This window comes from Melanerpes formicivorus, unplaced genomic scaffold (assembly GCF_026170545.1).
Source record: "Melanerpes formicivorus ecotype bairdi unplaced genomic scaffold, bMelFor1.0.p_v2 SCAF_29, whole genome shotgun sequence".
Taxonomy (NCBI): Eukaryota; Metazoa; Chordata; class Aves; order Piciformes; family Picidae; genus Melanerpes; species Melanerpes formicivorus.
The window spans coordinates 7,306,248-7,330,944 of record NW_027142381.1 but is presented as its reverse complement, the minus strand read 5'-3'; the positions used below and the strand labels follow the sequence as shown (position 1 = coordinate 7,330,944).

Here is a 24,697-nt window from a genome sequence, read left to right as displayed (position 1 = left end):
CACCACTCCCCCTCCCCCATTCTACCTGCATTTTGTACCAAAAGCAACTTAAAAATGTGTGTGATAGTGGCTGCCACTTAACCTGCTCTCCCCAAGCCCTCGCACTGAAAAAGCTAAGTGCAGGTTAATATAAAGTTAGTGGTTTAGCATCATCTTGGAGGCTGAGAGCTCCTCCCTCCCTTCCTATCCCTCTCAGTGCTGCAGCTGCAGCCCCTGCCTGCCCAGCACTGCCCAGTTCTCTGTCCCATCATTTAAAATACTTCTCATTTTTGACACAGTTCTGTGAGTTACTTTCCGCTGCTGTTCGTCATCGCAGTGGAATTTACATTTCTTTTGTGTATTTTTAGCCAGCGATCGGTTTTCCACAGCAGCCTTGAAAACTATTTAGGCTGAACTGTTGGCATTTCACTCTGTGTTTTGCAGCTAAGGGTTGGGAGGCTTTTCTTGAATGATTTTTAGGGGTGGGTTTTTTGAATGTGTGAAGCCTGCACCCAGCAGAAGTGAGGAGGATGTGTCCACAGGCACAGACTCTGCACAGAAATTCTTGACCTCGAGCCTGGGAAGTGTTGGTTGTGAGGACACAGAGTGCTTTTTGCCCCTTGAGAAAGAGGTGACAAATGGTAGTGGGCACAAGGAGGTGTTTGAAACAGCACCATGACTTCCCATTCTCATCCCCAATCTGACATGTTGATTGCTTTGCCAAACAGCCAAAGGGGTTTTCCCTCCTCCTATAGGAATGGTGCATTTTTATGGGGCTTTGCTGGAAGCTGTTCCCCATCCGCTGTCTGTGGACACTGCCTCAATGAAGTTAACCTCAGGGCTCTGGGTTCTCACATCCATTAATCATGTTTCATGCTCGCTGATGGCTGTGCAGCTTTGATCTGGCACATCTCAAGGGGGTCTCCTTTCATGGGTGTGCACTCAGAGAACTTCAGCACTTTCCAGTGGGTCCTTGACCCCTGAGGCGCGTGGGCAAACACTTCGGCGCAGGGGACAGAAGTGCCCAACCTTGTGAATGCAGTGGCTAAGTGAAGCTGTTTGGGTTTCCCCCCCCTGCCCCAACCACCAGATTTCAAACAGTTTGTGATGAACCTTCAGGAGAGTTTGCAGCCACAACTGTAACCCTAAGCATCTGTCCAAAAGCCTTTTCTGTATGTGTTTATCAGGCTCCCAAATGTGATGTTTTGTTCACTTTAGAACTCATTGCAGTGCCTGGGGGTTTAAGAGGGTATTAAAAAAACCCCAAAAAGATCTTTTTAAAGGGATTGTTATAGCCCAGTGGATGCTAGTTTGGAGGGACTTTTCCTCTACAGTGTATTGAAACTTGGAATCCTAACTTTCCCTTTGGAAATCTCAGTCTTTGTTTTGTTCATCCTGCTCCTGATCTGCTCTGACTCTGGGGACAAGTCACCCAACCTTGGTAGACCCTGGGCATGCAGGGACAGGCAGTGAGGAGAGCTTAGCACAACCCAGCTTCTGCTCTAGACAACCATTATTTATCAGCTTGGCTCAGCTCTTAATTATTGAGAATGAAAATGCCCTTCCTTATGGGTCTTGTCCCTCTGCTGTTGTTCACCCTGGCTTTGTTTTACGAGTGGCTGATACATGAAAGCAGAGAAAAGGCTCCGAACCCAAACCTGAGCCGACCCTCTCAGATCTACACCCTGCACATCAACAGCCACAAAGTGGTTAAGAGGCTTGATGCAAAGCTGATAAAATGCCAAAAATTCCTCATTCTCCCTCTTGGGGAGCAGGGAGAGGGTTGTCTGGAAAATGTCACCAATAAAAATTGCATTTAAGTGGTATATAATGCAGCCAGCTACTGTGGGCAGAGTTACGTGGAGCCAGACGAAGGGGTTTAAAGAGCACAAGCTCCCTTTGCTAGCTCCTGTCCCAGCTGGAGCACAAAGAGCAGCACTGCTGCCTTGAGCTCTCCTCAGCACAGATGGGCACGAAACAGGAAGGGTTCCTGAGCACAAAAGACAAGCATGGAGAAAATGTCTTCTGTTTCTTGAAAAGTCTCCTTTTAAGTTCTCTAACCCCACAGTTAGTGTCAGCTGATAGTGCTCTGCTGTCTTGTGTCCACCCATCCACCCACTTGTCTGTCTCCAGCTGAAGACACCCCCCTTGCAGTCTTCCCTGTTTTGCCCAGTGCCTGTCTCTCTGTTGGGGATGGATGTGTCCTTTTTAGCTGCCTTGGACACCCCAGTAAGGAGAAGTATGTCAGCCTGAAGATCCCTTTTCCTGTGAAGTCTGGGGAGGACAGACTCCATGAGCCATCTGGGAGAGGGGAGAAAAGATTCAAAGGGTTATGCCAAGAAAACAAGAAAGCAGCCACATTTATGCCCAGTAGAAGGCATCAAAGCTTCTCTTAAAGCCAATCTAATTCTTAAAAATAAATCCCTTTTTGAACCCCATTCTCCTCTGTAGCATCCAGGCAGGTCTCCTGTTTGGGGAAGGTCATAGAATGACTTGAGTTGTAAGGGACCTTAAAGATCATCCAGTTCCAGTCCCCCTGCCATGGGCAGGGATACCTCCTGCTGGACCAGGCTGCTGAAAGCCTCATCCAGCCTGCTCTTAAACACCTCCAGGGATGAGGCACCCACAAGTTCTCTGGGCAAACTGTTCCAGTGTCTCACCACCCTCATAATAAAGAACTTCCTTCTAATGTGCAGTCTAGATCTACCCTGCTCTAGTTTCAAACCTTTGTCCTTTGTCCTATCACCACAGACCCTTATAAAAAGTCCCTCCCCAGCTTTCTTGTAGTCCCCTTCAGGTACTGGAAGGGTGCTGTAAAGTTTCCATGGAGCCTTCTGTTCTCCAGGCTGAGCAGATGAATGCTGTGGGACTAGCTGGGATATGCAGCCCCTCTTGGCCCATGGTGCTCCATCAGAGCTGCCCTGTGCTGGCCTGAGCCTGGACTGGGCAGTGCCTGCTGGCCCACGGCTCGCTCTTATCTCCCTTAACCCTCACCATGACAAACCAGCAGCAACTCGAGAAGAGGGCAGAAGCTGTAGGGTGACTGCAAGAGGTGCCCAGCCCCAGCCAGCCACACAAAGCTTCCCTGCAAACAGGAGGGGAAACCCCAAATCTCCTCTCTTGTAGTTTCCTTGTACCACCAGAGAAAATAAAAAGTTTGCCTTTTTTTCCCTTTTCTCCTTTTTTTTTCCTTCCCCTGTGGTTTGTGTGATTTTAATTTTTCTCCCTCTGCTAAACTGTGTGTTTTTCAGCTCAGTAAAGTATTTATTAGGAGCCTTTATGGCCCAGTCTGCTGGTGAATTATAGATATTGTACAGCTCCAGTGTGAGCTGGGGAAAAAATTTATGGCTTCTTTTCCACCCGGACTGACTCTGTCCAATAGCAGTAAGAAAATGAGGGTTTAGGAGGGGAGCTTTAAGCTCAGCTCTGCTCAGTGGAGCAGCAGAGACCTTTTCTGCCTTGCTCCATGTGCATTTACACACAGTCATTTCCCCCTCTAATGCGAAAGCAAAGCTAAAGTTGAGCACTACCAGGCTTTGTGTCCTGCTTTGTCTTGTCTTTTTCAAGCTGGGTTTCTCACTTTAGCATCAATTGTTTCCCAGATCATTCTTAATTCAATGCATAAATACCAACCGCGGCTGCACATTGTCAAGGCAGATGAGAACAACGCCTTCGGGTCGAAGAACACAGCTTTCTGCACCCACGTTTTCCCCGAGACCTCCTTTATATCGGTGACCTCCTACCAGAACCACAAGGTAAGCTGCTTTTTCATGCTGAGGGTTGCTTCCTTTCTCTTCGTGGGCTTTTGGAGCTCTCTGCTGCCGACGGCCACGGAATGAGCATCCAAACAGCAGCGGCAGAGCCTTGCTGAGCCAGAGCTGTTTGCTTGAAGGGAGGGGTAGAGAGCCTGTGTCAGGCTGCTATTGTGCAGCAGAGATGCCTGTTTAAAAGACAAGTTTCCAGCCCAGCATTAAGCAAGAGTGAGGAGCCAGAAGATGCAGCTGAGGAGCAGCATGAACATTGCTGGGTAACAATATCTTGGCAGACCCTGCGAGCGCAGACGCTAATGAACCGCCGTGCTCAGATGTCACTCACAAGAGCAAGCAAGTCTCATAATGAGTAGTAAAGCTTGCTCATAAATCTGCACTGAAAAGTAATTATAGTGTGTGTATTTAGTGAGAGGTACGAGGAATGTAACCATAAAAACACAGCTAAGAGCCTGGTTAGCACAGGAGGGCAGGAGGGGGTTTTGGGTTAGTTGTGGGGGGAAGGATGAGGGACAAAGGGCTTGGTTCTGAGCTTTGGGTGCATGCTGTGGACTGTCATGTACTCTAGGCTTTGGGGTTTCTTCTTTTTTGAGCGTGGTGGTGGTGGGTAGTGTCCCCCTGAGGGTTTTACCAGCCCAGCTGGCTAGCAGGGTGGGCAGTGAGATGACAGTTAATTGTCACCTCCTTGTGACGGCACGTGCGTGTCAGCAAGGCAGGATGGGGAGGATGCCAGGCAGAGGATGATGAGGCTCCTGTTTGCCTTGCCTTTGCTGAAGCTTCTGCTCCCCTGAAGCTTTCCTCGTGGTTGAGCCCAACTGAAGGGTTGTATGAGAATTAATTGGAGTTTTTAAAGTACAACAGGAGGCATAAAGAAAGGTGCAGAGTGAGGGAGCGCTGCTGGAAGCCTCCTGTCACTCTGAATGAAAAACCTGCCCTGTGTCACTGCATCAGCTCCTTTCCTACACATCCATAGGAAAATCCTACAGGAACATATGTGAAATTCTTCCTCCCCAATAATCTGACCAGACCTTTCCTCCCAAGCAGGATGCCTGTGTGCCCTTTGATGCTTGAAGCATAGAGTCCTTGCAAGGTTTTGCAATTAGTGAGCCAATTAAAAGACTCAGAGCAGAACCATGGATGTGTTATGGTGAGGCAGGGATGGGGGGAGGGCGAAAAAAAGGTCCCTATTTGGACACTGAAGTGAATCCTGTTTGAAAAGGTTTAACTGTTGGTGTAAAATAACCAGTTGCCCAAACGTGGTTAACCAAAAAGGCTCAAAAGAGCTTATTTAATACCTCCTTAAAATGTCTGGCTTGTCAATAGTGCCTTTCAGCCCTAAGGTGCCCAAAGTGCTCCATAAACTTCACACTTCTACTGTCATTGCCATACAACCACTCCTGGGGCAGCCTGGTAGCTGGGTGGCAGCACAGAATGGACTTGGCAGATTTAGGGGAAAGTGCCCCAGATGAGCTCAAAACTCCCACCTGGGTGGGATGAAGCTAGAGGAAGGTAACAGGGAGGGACTGAAGCCCTGAATCTGCTCATGTCAGTAAATAACAAACTTAAATGAAGATGTACAGAACTGCTGCTGGGTTTGGATTAGGAAGGGACCAACACTTCTTGTGGTCCATCAGCTGATTGGGAGCTATCCTGGAACCATTGTTGGCTGCAGAAGCAGAGAGAAGATCAAGTGCTCAAGGCTGGTTAAATTCACAGCACTGCCTTTTTTCTCCATCACAGACACCAGCCAGCAGTTCTGTCAAGGAATTTTTGGGTGAGGGATGTTTTCCAGCGTTGCTAGAAGGGCAGTTGTCAGCTATAGCATTCCACAGCAATCCCTAAACCATTCCAAAGCAGCAGAATAAGATCTGCTTCTGTACAAAATTGCTATGGAAGTGAGGAGAGCCACATTGTCAGCAATAGGGTCTCTAATGTGGAGATGTAGGAAATATTCTCTTAAATCAGTCAAATACATCCCCACTAAGCCCAAAGCTTAGGGATATTTACCTTCCTGTCCTCATTGACAGTCAGCAATTTCATCAGCTTTAAAAACTGCTGCTGCTTGACCTAACTGCACAGCTCAGGTTCTCAGTGCTGAATGCACAGACCCCATCTCCGCCACCACCTCTTCTGGTGGCTGAACCTCTCAGGGGCTCTGCATTTCATGAGGTGCTGTGTGGGACGGGGCACCTGGAGACCTGCAGCCTCAGACCTGCTGCTCCCTTTTCAAAGTCTTTCTGCTTTCACTCTTTTACAGATAACCCAGCTGAAAATTGAAAACAATCCCTTTGCCAAGGGCTTCAGGGGGAGCGACGACAGCGACCTGCGGGTGGCACGACTGCAGAGGTACAGCTGAGTGGGATGAGGGGGGGTGGGAAGCAGCTGCTTGGTGGAGTGGCCTCTTGCCCAGCTTGGGGACCTGCTGCAGTGTGCACAGGGGTGTATGTGTGTGCACTGAACACTGTGCATCCTTCAGCTTTGTGCTCTCTGCAGAAATCACAGAATGCCAGGTTGGAAGGATCACCTGGTCCAACCTTCCTAGGTGATAGTGTAGGTGAAATGAGCTGGCCCAGCACCCTGTCAAGCTGAGTCTTAAAACTGTCCAGTGTAGGGGAATCCTCTGCTTCCCTTGAGAGATGATTCCAATCTGTAACTGTTCTCACAGGGAAAAAGTTTATTCTGGAGTCCAAAAGGAATCTCCCCAGGACTATCTTGTCCCCACCACCCCTTGTCTTTTCCATGGGACTCCCCATCTTCCTGGTAGCCACCCTTTATCAACTGGTCCATGGCAGTAAGGTTACTCCCAAGACTTCTCTTCTCCAGGCTGAACAAACCCAGCTCTCAGCCTCTCATCTTGTGGCAGCTGGGCTTACTCTGCTACTAACATGCTGAACTACTTTGGAGAAGTTAAAAGGTGGCTATGCCATGGGAGCATCACATTTGGTGTGTGTGAGGGCACATTTACAATGCCATCTATGCCTCTGAAAACTCTTTCTGTAATTCAGTGACAGACTTTGCATGCTGTGCCCACACCCAGCTGCGTGATGAGTACGAGTTCCTTGTGTTTGGCAAAGGGTGTTGAAGCCATTGGATGAAGATGCTCTGAGGAAGCCAAATGAATATTTCATCCTTCTGTTATTGCTAATTGCTGTCTAACTGGTAATAATTTTTCTCATCTCTTGCAGCAAAGAATATCCAGTCATTTCCAAAAGCATCATGAGGCAGAGGTTGGTGTCCAGTCACGGCCAGCTTTCAGCAAAGCCAGATGTGAACCCACTTCATGGGAATCACCAGACCCTTCAACATTATCAGTATGAGAATGGTGCTCACATGCAGTTTGCAGCTTCAGATACTCAAGATCTGCCACTCAACACCTTCACAGCACAGAGAGATTCAGGGCTCTTCTATCATTGCCTAAAAAGAAGAGGTAACTCGAGTTTACAGCTAGAAAAATCTTACAGCAAAGAAACCTAAGAGTGGGAGCAGCAAAAGCTTGCTGCTAAGTCCAGCTCCATTTAGACTGGTCTCTTAGGTCTTGATCCTCAAGGATGCTGATGTGATCAGTGTGTTTTGGAGACTCAGGGCCCAAAAGCTGGGAATTTAGGAGGTTATTAGTGGGTTTGTCTCATAGAAAGCCAATTCAGACTGTGAGCCAGAGCTGGAAAAATTAATCAGAGTAATCTGCATACAGAATGCAAATGGCACGAAGCTGTGCTGGAAACTGATCCATTACTAAAATGAGCTAAATTAATAATTGTTTGGGGGAGGCCTTATCTATCCTGAGATGTTCTGACACTGCCTTTAGTATTCATGCAGCTACACACCCCCAGCACTTTTCCAGGATGAAGTCATTAGCAATTCTCTCAATGACTGCAGGTTAGTAGGGCTGTGGAAGCTGGGTGGAAGCTTCCTTTTCTTCCTTACCACTAGTTCTGAAGTTTAAGTGAGCTGCAACTTCATTCTCTCCCTTGCAGGCCAGCATCAAATGAGATCATGGCATGTCTTAAGCTAAATGGAAAAGTTCTGCACAGGAAAAAAAAATCCTATTTGCATGTCTCATTGGCCTCTAATTTATTTAAGCTGTGAGAATGCTCTGATCATGGGCAAATGAAGAATCTAACAGCACCAGTAACGAGGACTGGGAGGCAAATGTGTAATTGCAGCAGATGTTTCATCTGCAGATGAATTCACTAATTCATCCCAAGAATATTCCTAACAGCTAACAGCAAGCTGCTGGGGAAGGCAGCCACTGGAATCCGTAGGAGAAGGGCTGCAGCTCCTCTGTGTGGAGCTGAGGGAAGGGCTGCTGAGTGGGAAAGGGCTCCTTTATCTGGAAATATTTCTGCAGCTTTGGACTCGAATCTCTGGGAAATGTAGGGGCATTTTTGTAATGACAGGAAGGCAGGCTGAGATAAGACCCTTTAAGAGACTTCTTGAATTTGTCAGGAGTAACACGGCGGGAGTGTCAGGGCCCTGTGTTATCTGGATGAATGTGAAGTAATCTCTGATGTGAGCAGAGAGTAGCCCAAGGCCCTCACTTAGCCAGATAAATGTCACCAGAAGGCTTTGAGGCCGAGGGGATTAGCCTGACAATGTTTGCAACACAATGTCTTTTTGATGTCGTGCATTGTCTTTCCAAACTCAAATGGTTTAACTGGATTAATCTGAAAGAGAGCCCCAGTTGTTTAGTGAAATAATCACAGACTGCCTGCTTGGCTTCTAAGGGGACTCCACAGAAGCAACCCAGGCTCTTGGCAGATCGCTGCTAAAGGCTGTGGCTCTGGGAGCTGCTCCTGACGAAGTGGTTTTGATTTTGCTTGCAGAAAGTGCTCGGCACCTGGACCTGCCCTGCAAACGTTCCTACCTGGAAGCCTCCTCCTCTGTAGGAGACGATCACTACTTCCGTTCCCCGCCTCCCTACGAGCAGCAGATGCTCAGCCCTTCCTACTGCAGCGAGGTGGCTCCGAGGGATGCCTGCATGTACTCTGGTTCTGGGGCTGAAATCGCTGGGGTCTCAACGGTTGACGACTTGCCACCTCCACCTCCCCCCCTGAGCTGCAATATGTGGACTTCTGTCGCACCTTACACCAGCTACAGTGTTCAGACAATGGAAACTGTCCCTTACCAGCCCTTCCCCACTCATTTTACCGCCACCACCATGATGCCGCGGCTCCCGTCCATCGCGGGCCAAGGTTCGCAGCCGCCGGGTAACAGCCACTTCAGCGTCTACAATCAGCTGTCCCAGTCTCAGGTTCGGGAGCGGGTTCCTTCTGCCTCCTTCCCGAGGGAAAGGGTGCACCCCTCCGTGTGCGAGAGGAAACCTCCCTCTCCGCACCTCAACGCGGCCAACGAGTTCCTCTACTCGCAAAGCTTCTCCTTGTCGCGGGAGTCGTCGCTGCAGTATCATTCAGGGCTAGGGACTGTGGAGAACTGGACTGATGGGTGACTCCCACGGCCGAGCCGTGCCACAGCCAACGTTACTGCTCCAGGACAGTTCCATCAGTGTTGATACCTGTGGGTAACTTGCACTGCGGTGAGACAACTCTGCGTTTCCAGAGGGATTTGTGGGGGTGAGGAGTTTGCATCTTCAGGCACACAGAGAATGACATCTCCTGGCTCGGTGGGCTGCATCCATCAGTCTCATACTGACTCCTGCATAAATTAGTTCATTACTGATCCAGTAGAAACCACGTTCATGACCATCAAGTGAAGCAGCCAGTCATTTCCTATGCTTGTAACATTAAACATCCACGAGCAAGTTCTGGCTCTTTGGAGGGGGGTGGGGGGGGGGGAAGAAACTAAGAGCTTCACTTTTATGGTTCTTGGTTCATGAAGTCACAGCATCCCAACACTCAAAGGAAAAAGCAATGGCTTTGGTTGTGTAGTTCCAGGACTGCTGTAAGCAGCACTTCTTTAGCTCTTTTTCTCTGTAGAAGTTCCTTCTTCCTCTGGAAGTGATGGAGCTGTAGGAGCACAGGGGCCCATGGAGAGGCTCAGTGGTGGGGTCAGGGAGCCAGGGTGCCACCCCGATACCTCCCCAGTGCAGTGCAGGGTTCGTGCCAGGGCTTGTGGAGGCTAAGGCACTGATGCACAAATGTCTCTTCTTCTCCCCCCACAACACCATCCTTCTGGCTGTGGGAAATGAAGAAGTTAAAGCGTTCTGCCTGAGGCCAGACAGCAAATTAATTGCAGCGTAGGAACAGACCCAGTGTCTTCAGTCTCCCATCCCTTGATTGAATCACACTTGCTTATTGCAATATATTTATGAAGTTTAAGCTTAAAAAAATTGCTAATACTTTCCAGGAATGGTTTCTGCATTTGCTGGTCCTTGATTTCTTTCGTGCTCAGCTGGAATGTGCCTTTTGTGCTATGTTTGTTTGTTTGTTGTTGAACTTTGCAGCTAACATGGGAAGAATTGTTTGCAGCATAAAGGAGGCATAGAGGAATCCTCTCTTAACTGTGGGGTGGGGAGCGGTCTCATCACCTGCCAGGCTTTGCAGTGTACAAATATTTGTAGATCAGGTAAAAATCTGTAACCAGTGTAATACATTGCTACTCTTGTTTACTGTGGAACTATCTCGAGCTGACTCCTGCGGCGCTGGCTTTGCCTAGCAGAGTGTCCCTGACTCAGCAACAGCCAAGGTGTGGAACAGCCTCATCTGGGAAAGCAAGCTGGGCTCTTTCTGAAGTGAAACTCCAATGGCTTTCACCCAAAAAGCTCCTAAGCTGGGCTGTGTCCTCCTCCAGTCTGCAGTGTGTCCACCCTGCTGAACTCTCAGGTGCAGCTGTCCTGAGGGATGGCAACTCAGAGGTGATGCTGGGAGTTTGGTCCGCTGAAGGGCGCAAAATTCAAGCTTTACTCGTGCACAGCAGGAGGCTTTTCCCTCCCCTGCTTCCCAATCAGGGAAAGGCAAGAAGCTGAAATGCAAATTTGGAAGCTGTGAGGTGCTTCTGTGTCTCGATGGCTCCATCCCAATGAAGGGAGGCTGGGGCATGAGGGTCGTTTCACTGCAAGCAGCCACCCAGAGGCCCCCAAAGCGGAGGTCACGCTTCAAGCAGGACAATCTCATACACCCATGCAGCAGACTCCAGGTGGGAGCAGTGTGGATTTTGTAATCAGACCTTGGAAATCACTACAGCTTTTGCATGCTGAATAGCTATTTATATACATATATATATATTATATATATATATAAAAATATATCTATATCTCACAACTGCAGGCCACCTGTCCCGTTCAGCTTTGCTTTTTACAAATGAAATACTTAATAAAAATGAATGTTGCAAGGGGTTTGGTGTTTTTTTTTTAAAAGACATCTATTTAAGATTAATTTTTTTTTTAATTACACACCTTTGCTGTAAAAACTAAGAAGGGGTTAGATGAACAAAAAATACAACATCCTCAAGCCCTATATGCTACAGCTAAATCTTCCTTAGAAAGCACATTAGCTACAGGTGGTGTGGACTCTTTCAATGTTTGTTACATAGCATGGACATTTTATTTTACCTATCAGAACATAAAGTCGTTTTACTACTCTAAGCTGTCTCTGGGTGCATTTCAATGGTTAGTATAAAACCCTTCTGGGGGGAATTACCAGATGCCTTCTCTCTCTCTTCTGTCTCCTCCTGCCTGATTACACCGACCCAACGCTTTCCCAAGGTGCACGCTCGGCTCTCTTTCACCACCTCAAAGCTGCAGCATCAAACTTGACTTACCCACAGCAAGGATAAGAGGTTTGGGTGGGTTTGTGATCACACAATATATCCAGTTGGAATAGATCTTGCAGATCACCCAGTCCAACCTTTGACCCAGCACTGAAGGGTCAACACTAAACCATGTCCCTAGGCACCAGGTGTGCTTGAAGACCCCCAGGGATGGCAGCTCTGCCACCACCCCAGGTAGACCACTCCAGGGTTTGAGAACCTTTTCAGTGAAGAATTATTTCCTAATATCCAGCCTGACCCTCTCCTGGCACAGCTTGTAACCATTTCCTCTGCTTGTGATCAAGGAGAAGGGGCTGCCTCGCTCCTGGCTCCAACCTCCTGATAGCTCATCATGGCTCATCTTTTCTTTTTTTAATGGAGACAGGAATCTGAACACACCAAGCACTACCAGCTGAAACCCAAAGCAGCCACAGCCACCCAAAAGTTGCCCCAGTGCTTATGTGTAGAGAGTGACAGTGACAACAGTGAAGAATTAAAGGTTGGAGGAGGTGGTGGGGGAAAGGTCTGAGGGTGTCACCAACCATTATTTGAAATGCTCAGTTCATTTCTCATAGTGACACCGAGTCAACACTAAAGGAGACAAATGCTGCCACTGTAACCTAAAAATTAATGGGGTCAGCAGCCCAGGGGCCAAATGAGAATCCAACCTGGATCTTTGGCCTGTTTTACAAATATGATTAACAGCATAACAATGCCAATTTTTAATGAATAATCAGTGCTTCTATTTTTAACCATTCTTTTAAATCTATCTACTGCTCTTCAGTGTAACATTTATTGATTGATGGCAGTTTAAAAAGTAATTCCTGTAAGAACTGTTCCAGCAGCTTTCAGGTACTACAGGGGGTGTAGAGGAGACTTGAACATGGAATTAATGCAGGTTTTAACTTGGGTGCACACAGGCTGTCAACCTGTGCAAAGGGGACAGTTGTCGTCCCAGACCAGCCCTTGGGGCTGAGCATCAAGTGCCCTGTGACAGCCTGTGGCAAATAATAAGCTTTTAGTTATAAAAGCAGGAGATGGTATTTGTGAGCACAGGGCCTGGTTGTAAAAGGCTGAGTTAGCAGATAAATGTGTAAAATGTGGCTATGCTAATCTGGTCATCTGGGCTCCTTTTATAGTCAGTGGAGAGAGATCAGACATTGAGATTAGAATGGGATGAGTCATCCTCTGGTGAGGATCTTTTTCCACTCAGAGAGGAATCTAGCTCAGGCCTTTAGATGTCCCAGTTCTAAACAGCAAGCATTAAGTTGTTGGGATCCCTCTTCTATGTAGCATTTATGAGGATAGGCTGAAGGAGCTGGGGTTGTTCAGTCTAAAGAAGAGAAGACTAGGGGAACAGTAAAGTGCCTTCCAGTACCTGAAGGGATCCTACAGGAAGACTGCAGAGGGCTTTTTCAGAAGGGTGTCTAGCAAGAGGACAAGGGGGAATGGTTTGAAGCTAAGGGAGAGTAGGGCTAGACTGGAGCGTAGGAAGTTCTTTAGTACAAGGGGACTCGAATAGGTTGCCCAGAGAGGCTGTGGATGCCTCCTCCCTGGGGCTGATCAAGGCCAGGGTGGATAAGGCCTTGAGCAGCTGAGTCTAATTTAGAGGTGCCCCTGCCCGAGGTGGGGAGGTTGGAGTAGATGGTCTGCAACCCTGATCCCTTCCAACCTAAGTCATTCTATGATTCAGCTAGCATTAAACAGCATCAGCTTACAAACCACGTGTGACCTGAGCACAGGCCCACAGCTAGCACACCCCTGAAGCACATTCAGCTGGTATTAATTCAGGGGATGGACATGTGTTGGGTTTGGGGGAGTTTTTTGTTTGGGTTTTGTTTTTCATTGCAACATTTCCAACCTGTTGAAGTATTTGATCCCAAGAGCCAGCTCATGAGCAAGGTGGGCAGCACTGGGCTGGCTGGATGAGGCACCCAGGTTCCACTTCATTTCTTCTGAGCTTCACATCTAGGCAGGCCTGGCAGCTGCTGAGTGTGTGACTCTCCATCGAGCTGTGTAGTGCCATTCCCGGTGCCGCCTGCCCTGCAGCTCCCTGCCCAGCTGTGGGCATTCCCCAGCAGAGAGCACAGCAACATCCAAGCCTCCTTGAGGATTTGGTCTGCTTGCTTTTCAAATCAGAAACACTAAGCTGTGGACATCATTAAAAAAATATCCCAACAACCTGCACAGCATTAAAATAGATCAAGTGTGCTTACTGTGTCTGCCTTTGATTTACTGCACTGCAAGCAGCTTTTACTTCTCAAGAATGTGGAGAGCTTCACGTGTGTGGAGCCTTTCTCAGCTCCAGCTTTGGTTAGCTTTTGGTTAGCTGGTTTGTTGCATCCTAGCAGTGAGTGGCAATCCAAGTGCAGAGAAACTAGGGCCATTTCAAATCAGATTAAGGCAAAAATTAGCAAGTGAGGAAAAGCTGGCCCCACATGAGCTCTGGTTTCCATTGATGTATTCTAGTCAGTACTAAAAGGCTCAGGGATCTGTTTTCCTTTTATCCTGTTTTTCTTTAAGGTAGATGTCCAAATTTAATATTGGAACAAGCAAGCTTAGCTCCACTGAGTCCAACAGCACTTATGCCAGCTCTGAGTTTGGCCTTCACTCTAAATAGAGCAAATATTTGTATCAGCTTGCTGAGTATGTGAGTAATAGGAATATTTGCCAGAATTTAAACAAGCTAAACTTCAGCCCTGCCAAGAGCCCCACCATTCAATTTGGTATCATTGGCAGCTCACAGGCTCAAGAGAGGCCTAAGCCTGGAAGAGCTGGGGGATTTTTTTGGCAAACACTGATTTTTTTTTCTAACTTCTCCCCCCCCCCCCCTTTCTCCACATTTTGGAAAATTTGTGCCTCTCTGTATTAATTTATGATGTCATTAAATAATTCCTTTTGCAGCTTGTATAGAAAGAATGTTTCTTTTGAAGAAGAGAACTCCCGTGAGGATGGTTGGAGTGCAAAAATCCAGCAGGAGGAATAAAAAAAGATCCCCTCTCTCCTTGGCCACTCAAGTTCCTGCAGCAATGTTTGAATAATAATAAAAAATTACAATATTTTGGTTTAAGGACCTGCTCCAATTAGGTGCCATGCACTTGCCTGTGACAAGAGGCAGTCCAGATTCAATGTGACTTGAGGAGTTTTATTGCTGTGATAGTGGGCTGGAAGAGAAATCATGAGTCTGTGACTTGCTGCTGGAGAGAACAAGGTTCTTGAATTGATTTCCTCTCCACAAATTACAGGATCAATATTAAAAATGAAAGAGGAGAAAGTACTGGGAGTGGTACAAGCAAAGCAAAAAGTCTTGTCCAACATGAACTGTGTTTTGATGTGAAAACAGTGCCATGAGAGGAACTGCCTCGTGGGCTCTGCCCACAAAGCAGCCACTGTGGGCAGTGGTGGTCAGATGGCAGCTTCATGCTAGGATTCACAGCCTCTCCTTGCACTGGTGCTGTGCAGGCCAGACTGGGCTGTGTGGTATCTAAACCAAAGTGAAGTTTCATTTTGAACTTGGCATGGGCTGCTCAACCCCTTTGAGAAACTGCTTGGGTAACAGCAAGGGAAGTCAGTACCCCTGGGACTTTGTGCCATAGTGCTGGGTGGTTACAGCCACCAAGGGAGCCCATGGTCAGGAAGATCCTCACTGCAGTCACAACAGCAAACCTACCTGACCTACCTGTCTGACCACTCTTGGGGCTGCTCAAAAGTCACAGTGGATTTACACAGGGTGTGCAGCAAGGTGTCTCCAAGGCTGGAAATTGCAGTCCTGAGCCTGAGTCCACCTTTGGCATTGGACCCTGAAAGAAGGAAATTCAAAAGGACATAAATCAATGCAAAGTGCTGATAATGTTAGTTCAGTCAAACCCAGGATCATTCAGACCTCTGTTCATTAGAAACTTGCTTAATAAAAGAAAAGCAAAACCCACTGGAATGGAAACAGGAGGAATAGCTACAACAGGTCAAAACCCCTTACCCATGGCTGGACTCAATGATCTTAGAGGTCTTTTCCAAACAAAGCAAGGCTTTGATTCTGTGATTCTGCCTGAAGAGAACACCTTTCACCTGGTTCATTTGTTGTTGCCATCTTCCTTCGTTTTCAGCAGCTACTAATTGTTGGCTTCCAGCCATGCACTGCTACAGGTTTGATGAATATTTGCAGTGGGGCTGTACTTACAAACAGGAGGAAGCTGGAGTTTGAGATTTCAATTATTTATTTATTTCCCCCCCCTACAGAGAATGAAGTGGAATGTCAGCACTGTCAGCTGGGACACCACAAAAATTCAACAATTCTGAGAGACAAAATTTGACAAATGGAGCTTCTAGCTGGGAGGTTTACACTGATACCAGAAACCTGGGCCAAATTTGTGTGCTGAACCTCAGATGCTGCCAGCAGGAACAGATGCATCCCTTGATGAGTATTTACTAGAGAACATGTGCACAGAACAATATGTGCAGAGCTAGTTCTCCCTCGCAGCCTCTATCTGCTGTCTGCTGCAGCTGAGTGTCCAGCAGAGAAGAAAAAGAATATTTTTCACATTTTTGTGCCAAAATCATAAGGCTCAGGCCTACTTTTGTTGAAGTCACTAGGAAAACTTTCCCAGCCCTCAGTACAGCAAGGCCAGCCCTCTGATCTTCTCAACACGCCCAGCTTGCAGCCTTGGATGTGTGGTATAGTTTAGGTATGAGGCACAATGATTTGAGTTTGAAAGATGACACAGCTCTACTCTGCAAATGATAGTTTACTCATCTGAGCAGCTCCTGAGAGTGTAATACACTTTGGATCTATCATATTGTGTTGTATTTAATATCAGTTGTGAATCTAATACACAAATGGATAGCTCAAAACATGAGGAGAATAAGGCTTGAACCATTGATTATCCCTCCTAAATCCAAGCACTTATTTTAGCCTGAAACTTTAGAGCAGTTTGCCCTGGACATGAGGAATCAATCATGAGACATTCTGGAAAGGTGATGAACCCACTTTGTGCATCAGAAGTAATATGAAACAGTCAGTCTGCAATGGATACTGAGTCTGAAAGCAAAGGTGATGGCTACTGAGCAGCTACGTGCAGGATGAAAATGGAAGTTGGGGCAGGTAAGCAACTCAATTTCCAGTAAAAAATAAAAGCAGCCACAGTGTCTCCCCTGATTAGATATCTTTGGATAAGGATTTAGTCTAAGACTTACTTAGGAGAACACCAAAGGGGACCAGGAGGAGAGAAAAAGCAATGCTTCAAGCCATATAAAAATTCTGGTTTAAATAAATCTGCCTTTTTCCTTCCCATCCTTCTTAAGACACAACCAGTTCAAAGCTTAGATAGTTTTCCCCCTCCCTCACCCTCTCCCTCCCACCATTTATCATTATTAAGGCAAGTAGACAGGTTAGAGGCAGGAAAAACTTCCACTGGGATTTCTGCCCAGTGTCACAGAGAAGGCCTAGATTTACACTCAGTGTTAGAGCTGAGCACATGGCCTGTTACATAAAAGTTTGGACAACCTGCAGTTTTTCTACATTTCTTCATCAGCAAGGAGCAAGGGGAGGTTAACTCTTTGTGTAACCATTGCCCAGGCACTTCAAGACTGAAAGGTGTCAGGGAGTGTGCTTGCAAAATCAGGAGTGCAAGCCTCATGCTTCGACACATACAGGGCATTTAGAGAGAGGCAGACAAGAGCTGGACAACTGATGACTAGGTAGAGCCACTGGAGTGATACAGAAACCTGGGAGCAGCAGAGACATTCAGTCAAAGACTTGGAAACAGAAATAACCTGAAGCTCTGAGAACCTGGGAGATATAAGGACCAAGCCTGCACATCCCATGTATAAAGAACTATGGATAACATAGCCATGCCTATCACAGCAGGAAACACAAGGCTCTGAAAAGGTGCAAAAAAGGAGAAAAGTAACTTTTATCCTATTTAAGACAGACCAAACATCCCTTTCCTCCTGGGATCTCTTATTACTTCTTTGGTTAAGTTTCAGCTTTACAGGTGTAGGGGCCAGTGCTGATCACCACATTGATGCTAATAAAAGAATTCCTAGCAATTGCAAAGCGGCAGGGTATCCTTCTCCCACATATACTGCATGACCCTTTCCTGACAGGTTAATACAGCAATCATTCCTTACTTGGCTCCAAGGCAGTGCTCAGATATTTCCTTGGAAATATTGTGTTCCTTTCTGTCATTTTTTACTGTGGGTTGAGTCTCTTCGCGTGGCAATGGCTCCTTGAATTGGTTTTCCACAGCCGAGCTGCTGTCGTGTCCCTCCCAGTTTTCCTTTCATAGACCCTGAAGTTCATCATTCCAATGAATCATGCTTTCTTCTAATAAAATATTATCTGAGTTCAATGCCAAAGGCCAGATTTCTATAAAAGAGAGTTAGAATGAGCAATATTTACAGCAAAACCAGCTTTTTGGTGTTGCTCTGTTATTCCCCCCACCCCACTCCCCTCATTCTGGGGGTGTTCAGAGACTCCTTAGAAGATCAGTAGCATTAGAGAAAATGAAAAACCATTGCAGTTGTAATATTTGATATCTTTAGTCTCATTTAGAGCTACCCTTTTCTGCTGGTGTTCATTGATTAAGTAGGTTATACATTGCTGTCTTCCCTATGTTCCTGGGCAGGGCCATCAAGAGCTAGTTCAGTTCTTGGGTCAACAAAATATCTGTCCTCTTATTATGCTGACCTCTCCCACCCCAGTTCCTAAAGCATAGTGACAAGTAACCCAGTGGCAGCTGTGAAGGGTCAGAGCAGAGGGGAAGGAGCAGGGGCCCCCGGGGTAAGAGACTTTTCCTGAGCTCTCCAGGCCCAAGGGAAATTGCTTTGGTTATTTCTCTCAGCTTCCCACATCCCCTTTTGGTGAGAGGGTGACCCAGCACCCAGTAAAGCCTTTGACCAAACAGTCAGGACAGTTACGACACCCAGCAAAGCTGAGCCAGGCTTCCTGGCAGCATGAGTGGAGAGCTTGGAATCAGGGCTATGGTTCCTGGCTATGACTAGTCATTACCCAAATACCTTCAGGAGGAGGAGAAAAGGCAGTAGACAGCAGAGAAAGGCTTCAGCATATAAAAGTCACTATAACTTACCCACAGCGGCACAAAGGGGAGCTGTGGTGGATGGCCCAGTGTGCCGCACGCCAAACAAAACTCATTTGTCCTGGTGTTGCACTGAGGACTTGGCTGCCTGCGAGGGGCTTTGGATACCTTGCTGCCTAGATGGGCAAGGTCTTCAGGGCATCAGCAATGTCTTTCATGTCTTGCTAAAACAGCTCACACAGGGGACCAACTGGGAATTACCAATATAGAGTGATAATAACGGCTGTCCACACACTTCCATTTAATAGGGAACATTCCTTCTTATAATATTACTGAAAATCACTAAAATATAAATGAAATAGAAACTGTTCTTTTACTTACAGCTCATAACAGCCAGTCACACTGTCCTTGAGAGCCACATATAAAAACATGCAAGAAATATTTTCAAATGGCTTGCTCTATGGTAAAACACTAGGCTATAAATGAGCCTTCTGGAGATGTTACCTAAATTAGTCTTGTTCAAATGCCTTTGTGATATTTGATCATCATCATAAAAGTTAAGAGTGCTTTTGCCTTTCCATCAGAAACTGCTCTGATATGTTTTGCTAGCCCCACTCTCTACTGGCAGCGTGGTGTCGTGGTGTATGATTTCATAGACACAAAGACACTTCACTACCATAGCTCTCATTATTAAACAATATATTTTAATTGTCACCACCTTTCTCATATAGGCATGGGCCAAATCTGTCCTTATTGGCTACAAGTGAGCTACACAAGGGATGAATTTGGCTCAATATATATTTAAAAATACAGCAAGTCGAGTCATAAAAAGAAATGTTTGGGTTTTGGGGTTTTTTTTTTGGTGGGTTTTTTTCTAATGGCAGCCAGTGCTTTTTGCCATAAGAGCACACATGCCTGGCCAGTAAAATCCCATGATAAAGGAGTGAAGTGTTTAAGACTTCATATGCAGAATAGCCCATGGTGTTTAATTACAATAGCAAAAGATGGCATGTTATAAAAGCATTTCTTACCTGGAGAAGGGATCCATGCTCTCCAATGAAGCTTAATTACCCAAGACATGCTGAGCTTTTCCCTCCCGGCAGTAACCTCTAACACCAATAATTCTGCTGCTGCTTTTGACACTGGAATAGCTGAATATTGTTAATTTTTGCTCTAATTCCCTTATCTGGATTATAGCTTTCCAGTGCTTTACTTCCGATGAAAGCTTTGAACATTAGAAGAGCTTCATTCCTGGGACATTCCTCTTTCTTTCTTACACTTTTCCCCTTGGAATTTTGCTCTTTCCCAGCCCGGCTCTGGCTCTCCTGCTCCCCCATCTCTTTATGCCTTCCCAGCATACTTGGCTCCAGATGTAGATTTATGCATTTCCCCTCTTCTGAGTCTTTCCTGCTCCACTACAAAGGTTTCAGTTTCATCTCAGGCCCAGAAGATCCACATTTCTGCAGCATGCGTTTGCTTCAGACATTAAAGAAAATGCCTTGCCTGACTCTGAGTCCTGAGCACCCCTGACTCTCTGCTTTTAAAGCTCTCACACACACAACCCCACACAAATCCACAGAGCAGAGACTCTGGAACGAGCAGCAGAGCTTTTAGGGAGTCCTTCTTGTGCAAACCCCCCATCCAACTGATAGCGTTTGGGGGAAACTGAGTCTTCATTATTTATTAAGTTATATTAGATTTATAGCTCAGATTTATGCTGAACTTTTATTAATTCTTCAGGAGATTTAATTTTTATATAGGAACACTGACTACATTTTTTTTTTTGAGGTGGGGAGGAAACCTCTCCCTCCGAACACGATGTGCTGTTGAGCCATGATTTAGCATCATCACCTGCGCTATCCTCCTCATCCTCACGCCTGCATCCTCAGCTTTTGATGAAGTCAATTTCCTGAGTGCATGTGAAAGCCTGTGGCTGCAGCCTGGAACAATCCTACCTCAGTGCTTCCCTTATGTTGTTGATCCTTTAATTTCCTCCAGCCGACTCCTGCAGGGGACTAGCTCGAAGTTTTATGCTACTCTTTTGGACTAATCATTTACGACTGACTTAAAAACCCAAATCACTTACATACTGCCACTGCTAGATAGCAGGGTTGCTAATTGGGATGTACTGCTAGCCAAATGGCTACAATAGGTTTAACAGCAATTCACAGGAACCTAAACAAAAAAAATCCTGCCCAAAGCTTTACAACCAGCCCAGTTATTTAGAATCTTATTCCAAAATTACAGTTGCAATCCATAAAACACCTCCGCAGCACAAATTTTCACACCTTGGAAAGCCAGGCTTGCAGAGAGTCATATAAAACTGATTAACAGATGAAATCACAGATGATGATCAGCCTCTCCAGTTCTGGTGGTTCTGAATGTTAAACACGAGGCCCTTACCATGAGACCCAGTTCTGTGTGTTTAAAAACACGAGGGATCTGCAACCAGCGAGCTGAAAGGCAGACGCTGGATTAGAAGTTTAAAGCGATGTGCCTTGGGGGCTAACTGTTGACTAATGACAAAGCAGGAAACAAAATGAAATACTGAAGGGACACATTAATTTCTCCAAGATTATTGATGTTAATCCTCAGGAAAATGGAGATCAAACCGGTAATATTGCTCTATAAGAAAGCCAATATTCCTTTAATGCTCCTTTTGTTATAAAACCTATTCAATTCCTCCCTATTCAATTCCTACTCTAAATCGAGAATCCGGTGCTCACCTCTTAGATCACCACCTGGTTATTTGGGCTCCTCACGTTAATTGCATTACCAAAGATAATACACCCTTCCAAATACTTAATTTAGTGTTGCTTTTGGGAGCTGTGATGAAGAAGCTCATGACAGCAGCGAGCCAGGCTTAAATCCACAGACTTCTAATCATTCTTTTGCAATTGGAGTCAATTAAATTGTTCTGGAAGGATTTTTAATCTATATGAAAGGATAAATGTATACAACAGTTTGATGCCTTTTACACACCAGCTACCACTAGGAATTATTGTGACAACTTCAACTCAATACAAATTTGTTTCTTGAAGGGAAAGCAAAGTCACACTATGTTTCCAAGACCAGAAACGGGCTCCTGCTGCTATTTCTGGCTGCGCCTGCTAAGCCTGGCTGAGATTCACTCACAGAGGGTAGGTAAAAAGCCAATAACTCAACCATTTCACACACTCATGATAAAAATCTGAGCTTCGATTAAAAAATCATTCTGGCCTGCTGCACCAAATGTATTCCAGAATATTTTAGGAAACAGAGAGGAGGAGATAGAGAGAAAGGCTGAAGTAATCATTTATGTGAGTGGTTAGGTATGGCAGAACCAGAAAAAATCTCAAGCAGCAGCCAATTTATACGCTGCTAATTCCTTCCTTAGACGATCAGACTTAGGCTGGGTCTGATTTCAGCAGGAAAATCTCTGCATAGAGATCAACACTGGTCTCAAGCATAAGATCCTAATTATTTGAAAGGCATTTGTTTTCATAGCTTTTTTTTTTTTTATGTGTCCAAGTCGATGGCATTTTAATGCCTTATTAAATGGTTGTTTTACAGCAGCCCGTCTGTTCAGTCTCTGTGCCCATGTCTGCAGGATTTTACCTTTCATGCTGGCCAAAAAAATATTTTCCCCCTTCCCTATAAAAGTTTTCGATATTTCCTAAGACAAATAAGAGTGAGGGGCTTAGGGGGTGGTTTTTTTTCTTCTTCTGCTTTACATACTCTGCAATGACATTGATACGGTAGATATGACATGTCTGCCTCTCCCTTTATGGTGTGCCTGCAGAAAAGGTGAAGGTTTGTGTTCCTAGCTTGGCTCCAACTTTATGTGGCCCTATTTAATCACATTAAACAAATGCAAATCTTTTCATTTCTGTTTTTCTTTAATTCAGTCGAAATCCCAGCAATACAAAATAGGCCAACACTCCCCTACCGTGCTCTTAGCCCAGACATTGCCACGTGGGGGGCTCTAAATGCACAAGAAAATAGGGGGGGTGGGAAAGGAAAAAGAGAACCAATTATAACCTGACTCAAAATAAAATTACATCAATGAGAAGTTTTGATATCAAATTATCCTGATACCAAATTACCTTGAAGTAAAGAAGCATTCCAATGTGAAAAGGAAGGCAGTTCTGAAAATGGTCTCTTTCTCAGCATTCTGACAACAGGCCCAGGGAGTAATTCCTTTTAAACATATGGTGAAGCCTTTGCTTTGTTGAAGTCAAATGGCAAAACCCCCACTGACTTCAATGAGGCCACACTTTGTAACCAGGTAGCTCTTTCCCATCGCTCATACACAAAGCTTGCACTGCCTTTCCACTTGGTTCATCAGAGTTGGTATTAAGTAACAAAGTCCTTGACTTATCTTATTGGTCCTGAGGAATACACGGTGTGGATCAGAAAAAAATCTTTTAAGATAAAGTATAATCACCTAAATTGCCTGTTTTCCAGTCTTGAAGGTTCTGTGGCAATAAGCAATAATGAACAGATGATGGAAGCAGCCAGACCTACAAAAGAAATAGTATTTTCAAAGCACTGCACTTAGGGGAAAGGTTTGCCTTTGTACATAAAGAGCTCTATTCATTAAAAGGAGTTTTTACAAATGTGGTTATTTCAAATGGTCAAAAAGTGTGAAATGCACTTAAAATGGCTAAAATCTGTGGGGTTTCTTTCTACAGGTTAAATATCTGCCATACTAATAAAGTTCTCCTCACACCTTTTCCTAACTCATAGTCTTCGGCCTCGTTCTGCAAGATGTTTTGAATTGAGGGAGCTCAGCACTTTGCTGGAGTGGACCATTTGCTGTTAAAGTCCCAGCTCTATAAAGATTAATGGACTTTAAAGGGATCCAGAAGAAATCATCTGAATCTGCATGTGCCACAGTGTCCCACACCAAGCCCATGAAGGACATACACAAATGAGCACCATGGGTCCTCACAATCCTACCCTGAGGACCCCACTAGAGGACAGAGCACTCTGAGGAGAAGCTGTTACACTGAGTAGCTCAGCAGGCACAGTAAAGGTGAAATGAGAATGGAGACCAAGTCACACAAACCAGAAACATCAAGCAACCTCAAACCTTCTTCTTCACAGCTTCCAACAAGGCAAATTTTAAAGCACAAAATTACTTTGAAATCTGCCTAGGTGCTCAGACCTCACAGTACTCCAGAATCCCAGCACCTCCCAGGTACAGATGGATCTGGGGTCATAGATCGAGGGGCCCCAGTATCAGGCACAAGAGCCAACTGAGTCTGCTGTTTAATGGTAATGTGCTTGTCTCTGCAGGAGGGCTTCCCATATTCACAATCAGTTTTGAGAAGCTCTCCCTCCCACTCCTGATTTTCAAGTGTACCTGGCACATCTGCTGTATAAAACCCGCATCACCAGCTCACACATGGCAAAACCATCCCTGCTTCACGTTTCATGTAGGTCAGTGTTTCTGGCCAGCACCTAGTAACCCAGCAGTACCGCTGATTTACATGAGCTCATTCAACAGCAGTTTCACATAGTGATGAAAATCTTTACACAGCTGATTTCCCTGGGTTTGATCCCTCCTGCTGCTTGAAGAAAGCAGCAAATGGCTTTCAAATGAAACAAATCTGTTAAAATCAGGTTATTCCTAAGTACCCACTTTCCTGGCTTTTATCCTTTCAGTTTTCAGCTCCCTGTGATGTCCAGAAATTGAGATATATGTATTTAACATAAATGTATTTAAACTCCTGCACTTATTTCCCCTTGCTTATGGAGCTCTGGTATCACAATCTGTTGCCTCTCACATCAGTGATACACTAGAAACATAACATGGTGGCTCCAAGATGGTTCAGGTATAGACAAAGAAGTCATTTAGGAAATCATGACTTCAGAGACAAAAAAATTTAAAGCTGAATCTCTGTGTGCTATAGCAGAAACTCCTCAAAATTTTGTAACACTTGGTTTAACGTAGAAAGAAAATTACCAGCCTGCTACTTAGTTCACATGAATAGACCCCAGAACTCCTCATGGCATTTTATAGACAGAGAGGTATAAACCCACAAGGTTAGTCCTTCCCTAAGGTACAGATTTTCTTTGCTTGATCTAAGAGTAGAGATGGAGAATTTCATCACAGCACACCTCCTTAACACTGACAAATGAATAAAATCCAACTCATTGCAGCACACTTGTGGCAGGAGTAACTAATGGATGGTAGAGCCATGTGTTGCTTCAGTACAGTTATGCTTG

The 24,697-nt window shown here is 45.6% G+C and overlaps 2 protein-coding genes across 11 annotated transcripts in view; one reads left to right on the top strand and one right to left on the bottom strand.

Annotated features, from left to right (window-relative positions):
- TBX4 (T-box transcription factor 4) overlaps nt 1-9,520 on the top strand; it is a 58,517-nt gene extending 48,997 nt beyond the window's left edge. For all 10 annotated transcript variants that reach the window (XM_068154833.1, XM_068154837.1, XM_068154836.1 and 7 more), the window contains 4 exons: nt 3,582-3,734; nt 6,004-6,092; nt 6,932-7,173; nt 8,570-9,520. In XM_068154833.1, the coding sequence (XP_068010934.1) occupies nt 3,582-3,734; nt 6,004-6,092; nt 6,932-7,173; nt 8,570-9,192 (1,107 nt within the window). In that variant the 3' untranslated portion in view covers nt 9,193-9,520. The remainder of the gene's footprint in view (nt 1-3,581; nt 3,735-6,003; nt 6,093-6,931; nt 7,174-8,569) is intronic.
- A 12,979-nt stretch (nt 9,521-22,499) lies between these two features.
- The window catches only part of BRIP1 (BRCA1 interacting helicase 1), a 108,414-nt gene continuing 106,216 nt past the window's right edge, over nt 22,500-24,697 (bottom strand). The window contains exon 25 of the mRNA XM_068154827.1: nt 22,500-22,986. Coding sequence (XP_068010928.1) covers nt 22,891-22,986 — 96 coding nt within the window. The 3' untranslated portion in view covers nt 22,500-22,890. The remainder of the gene's footprint in view (nt 22,987-24,697) is intronic.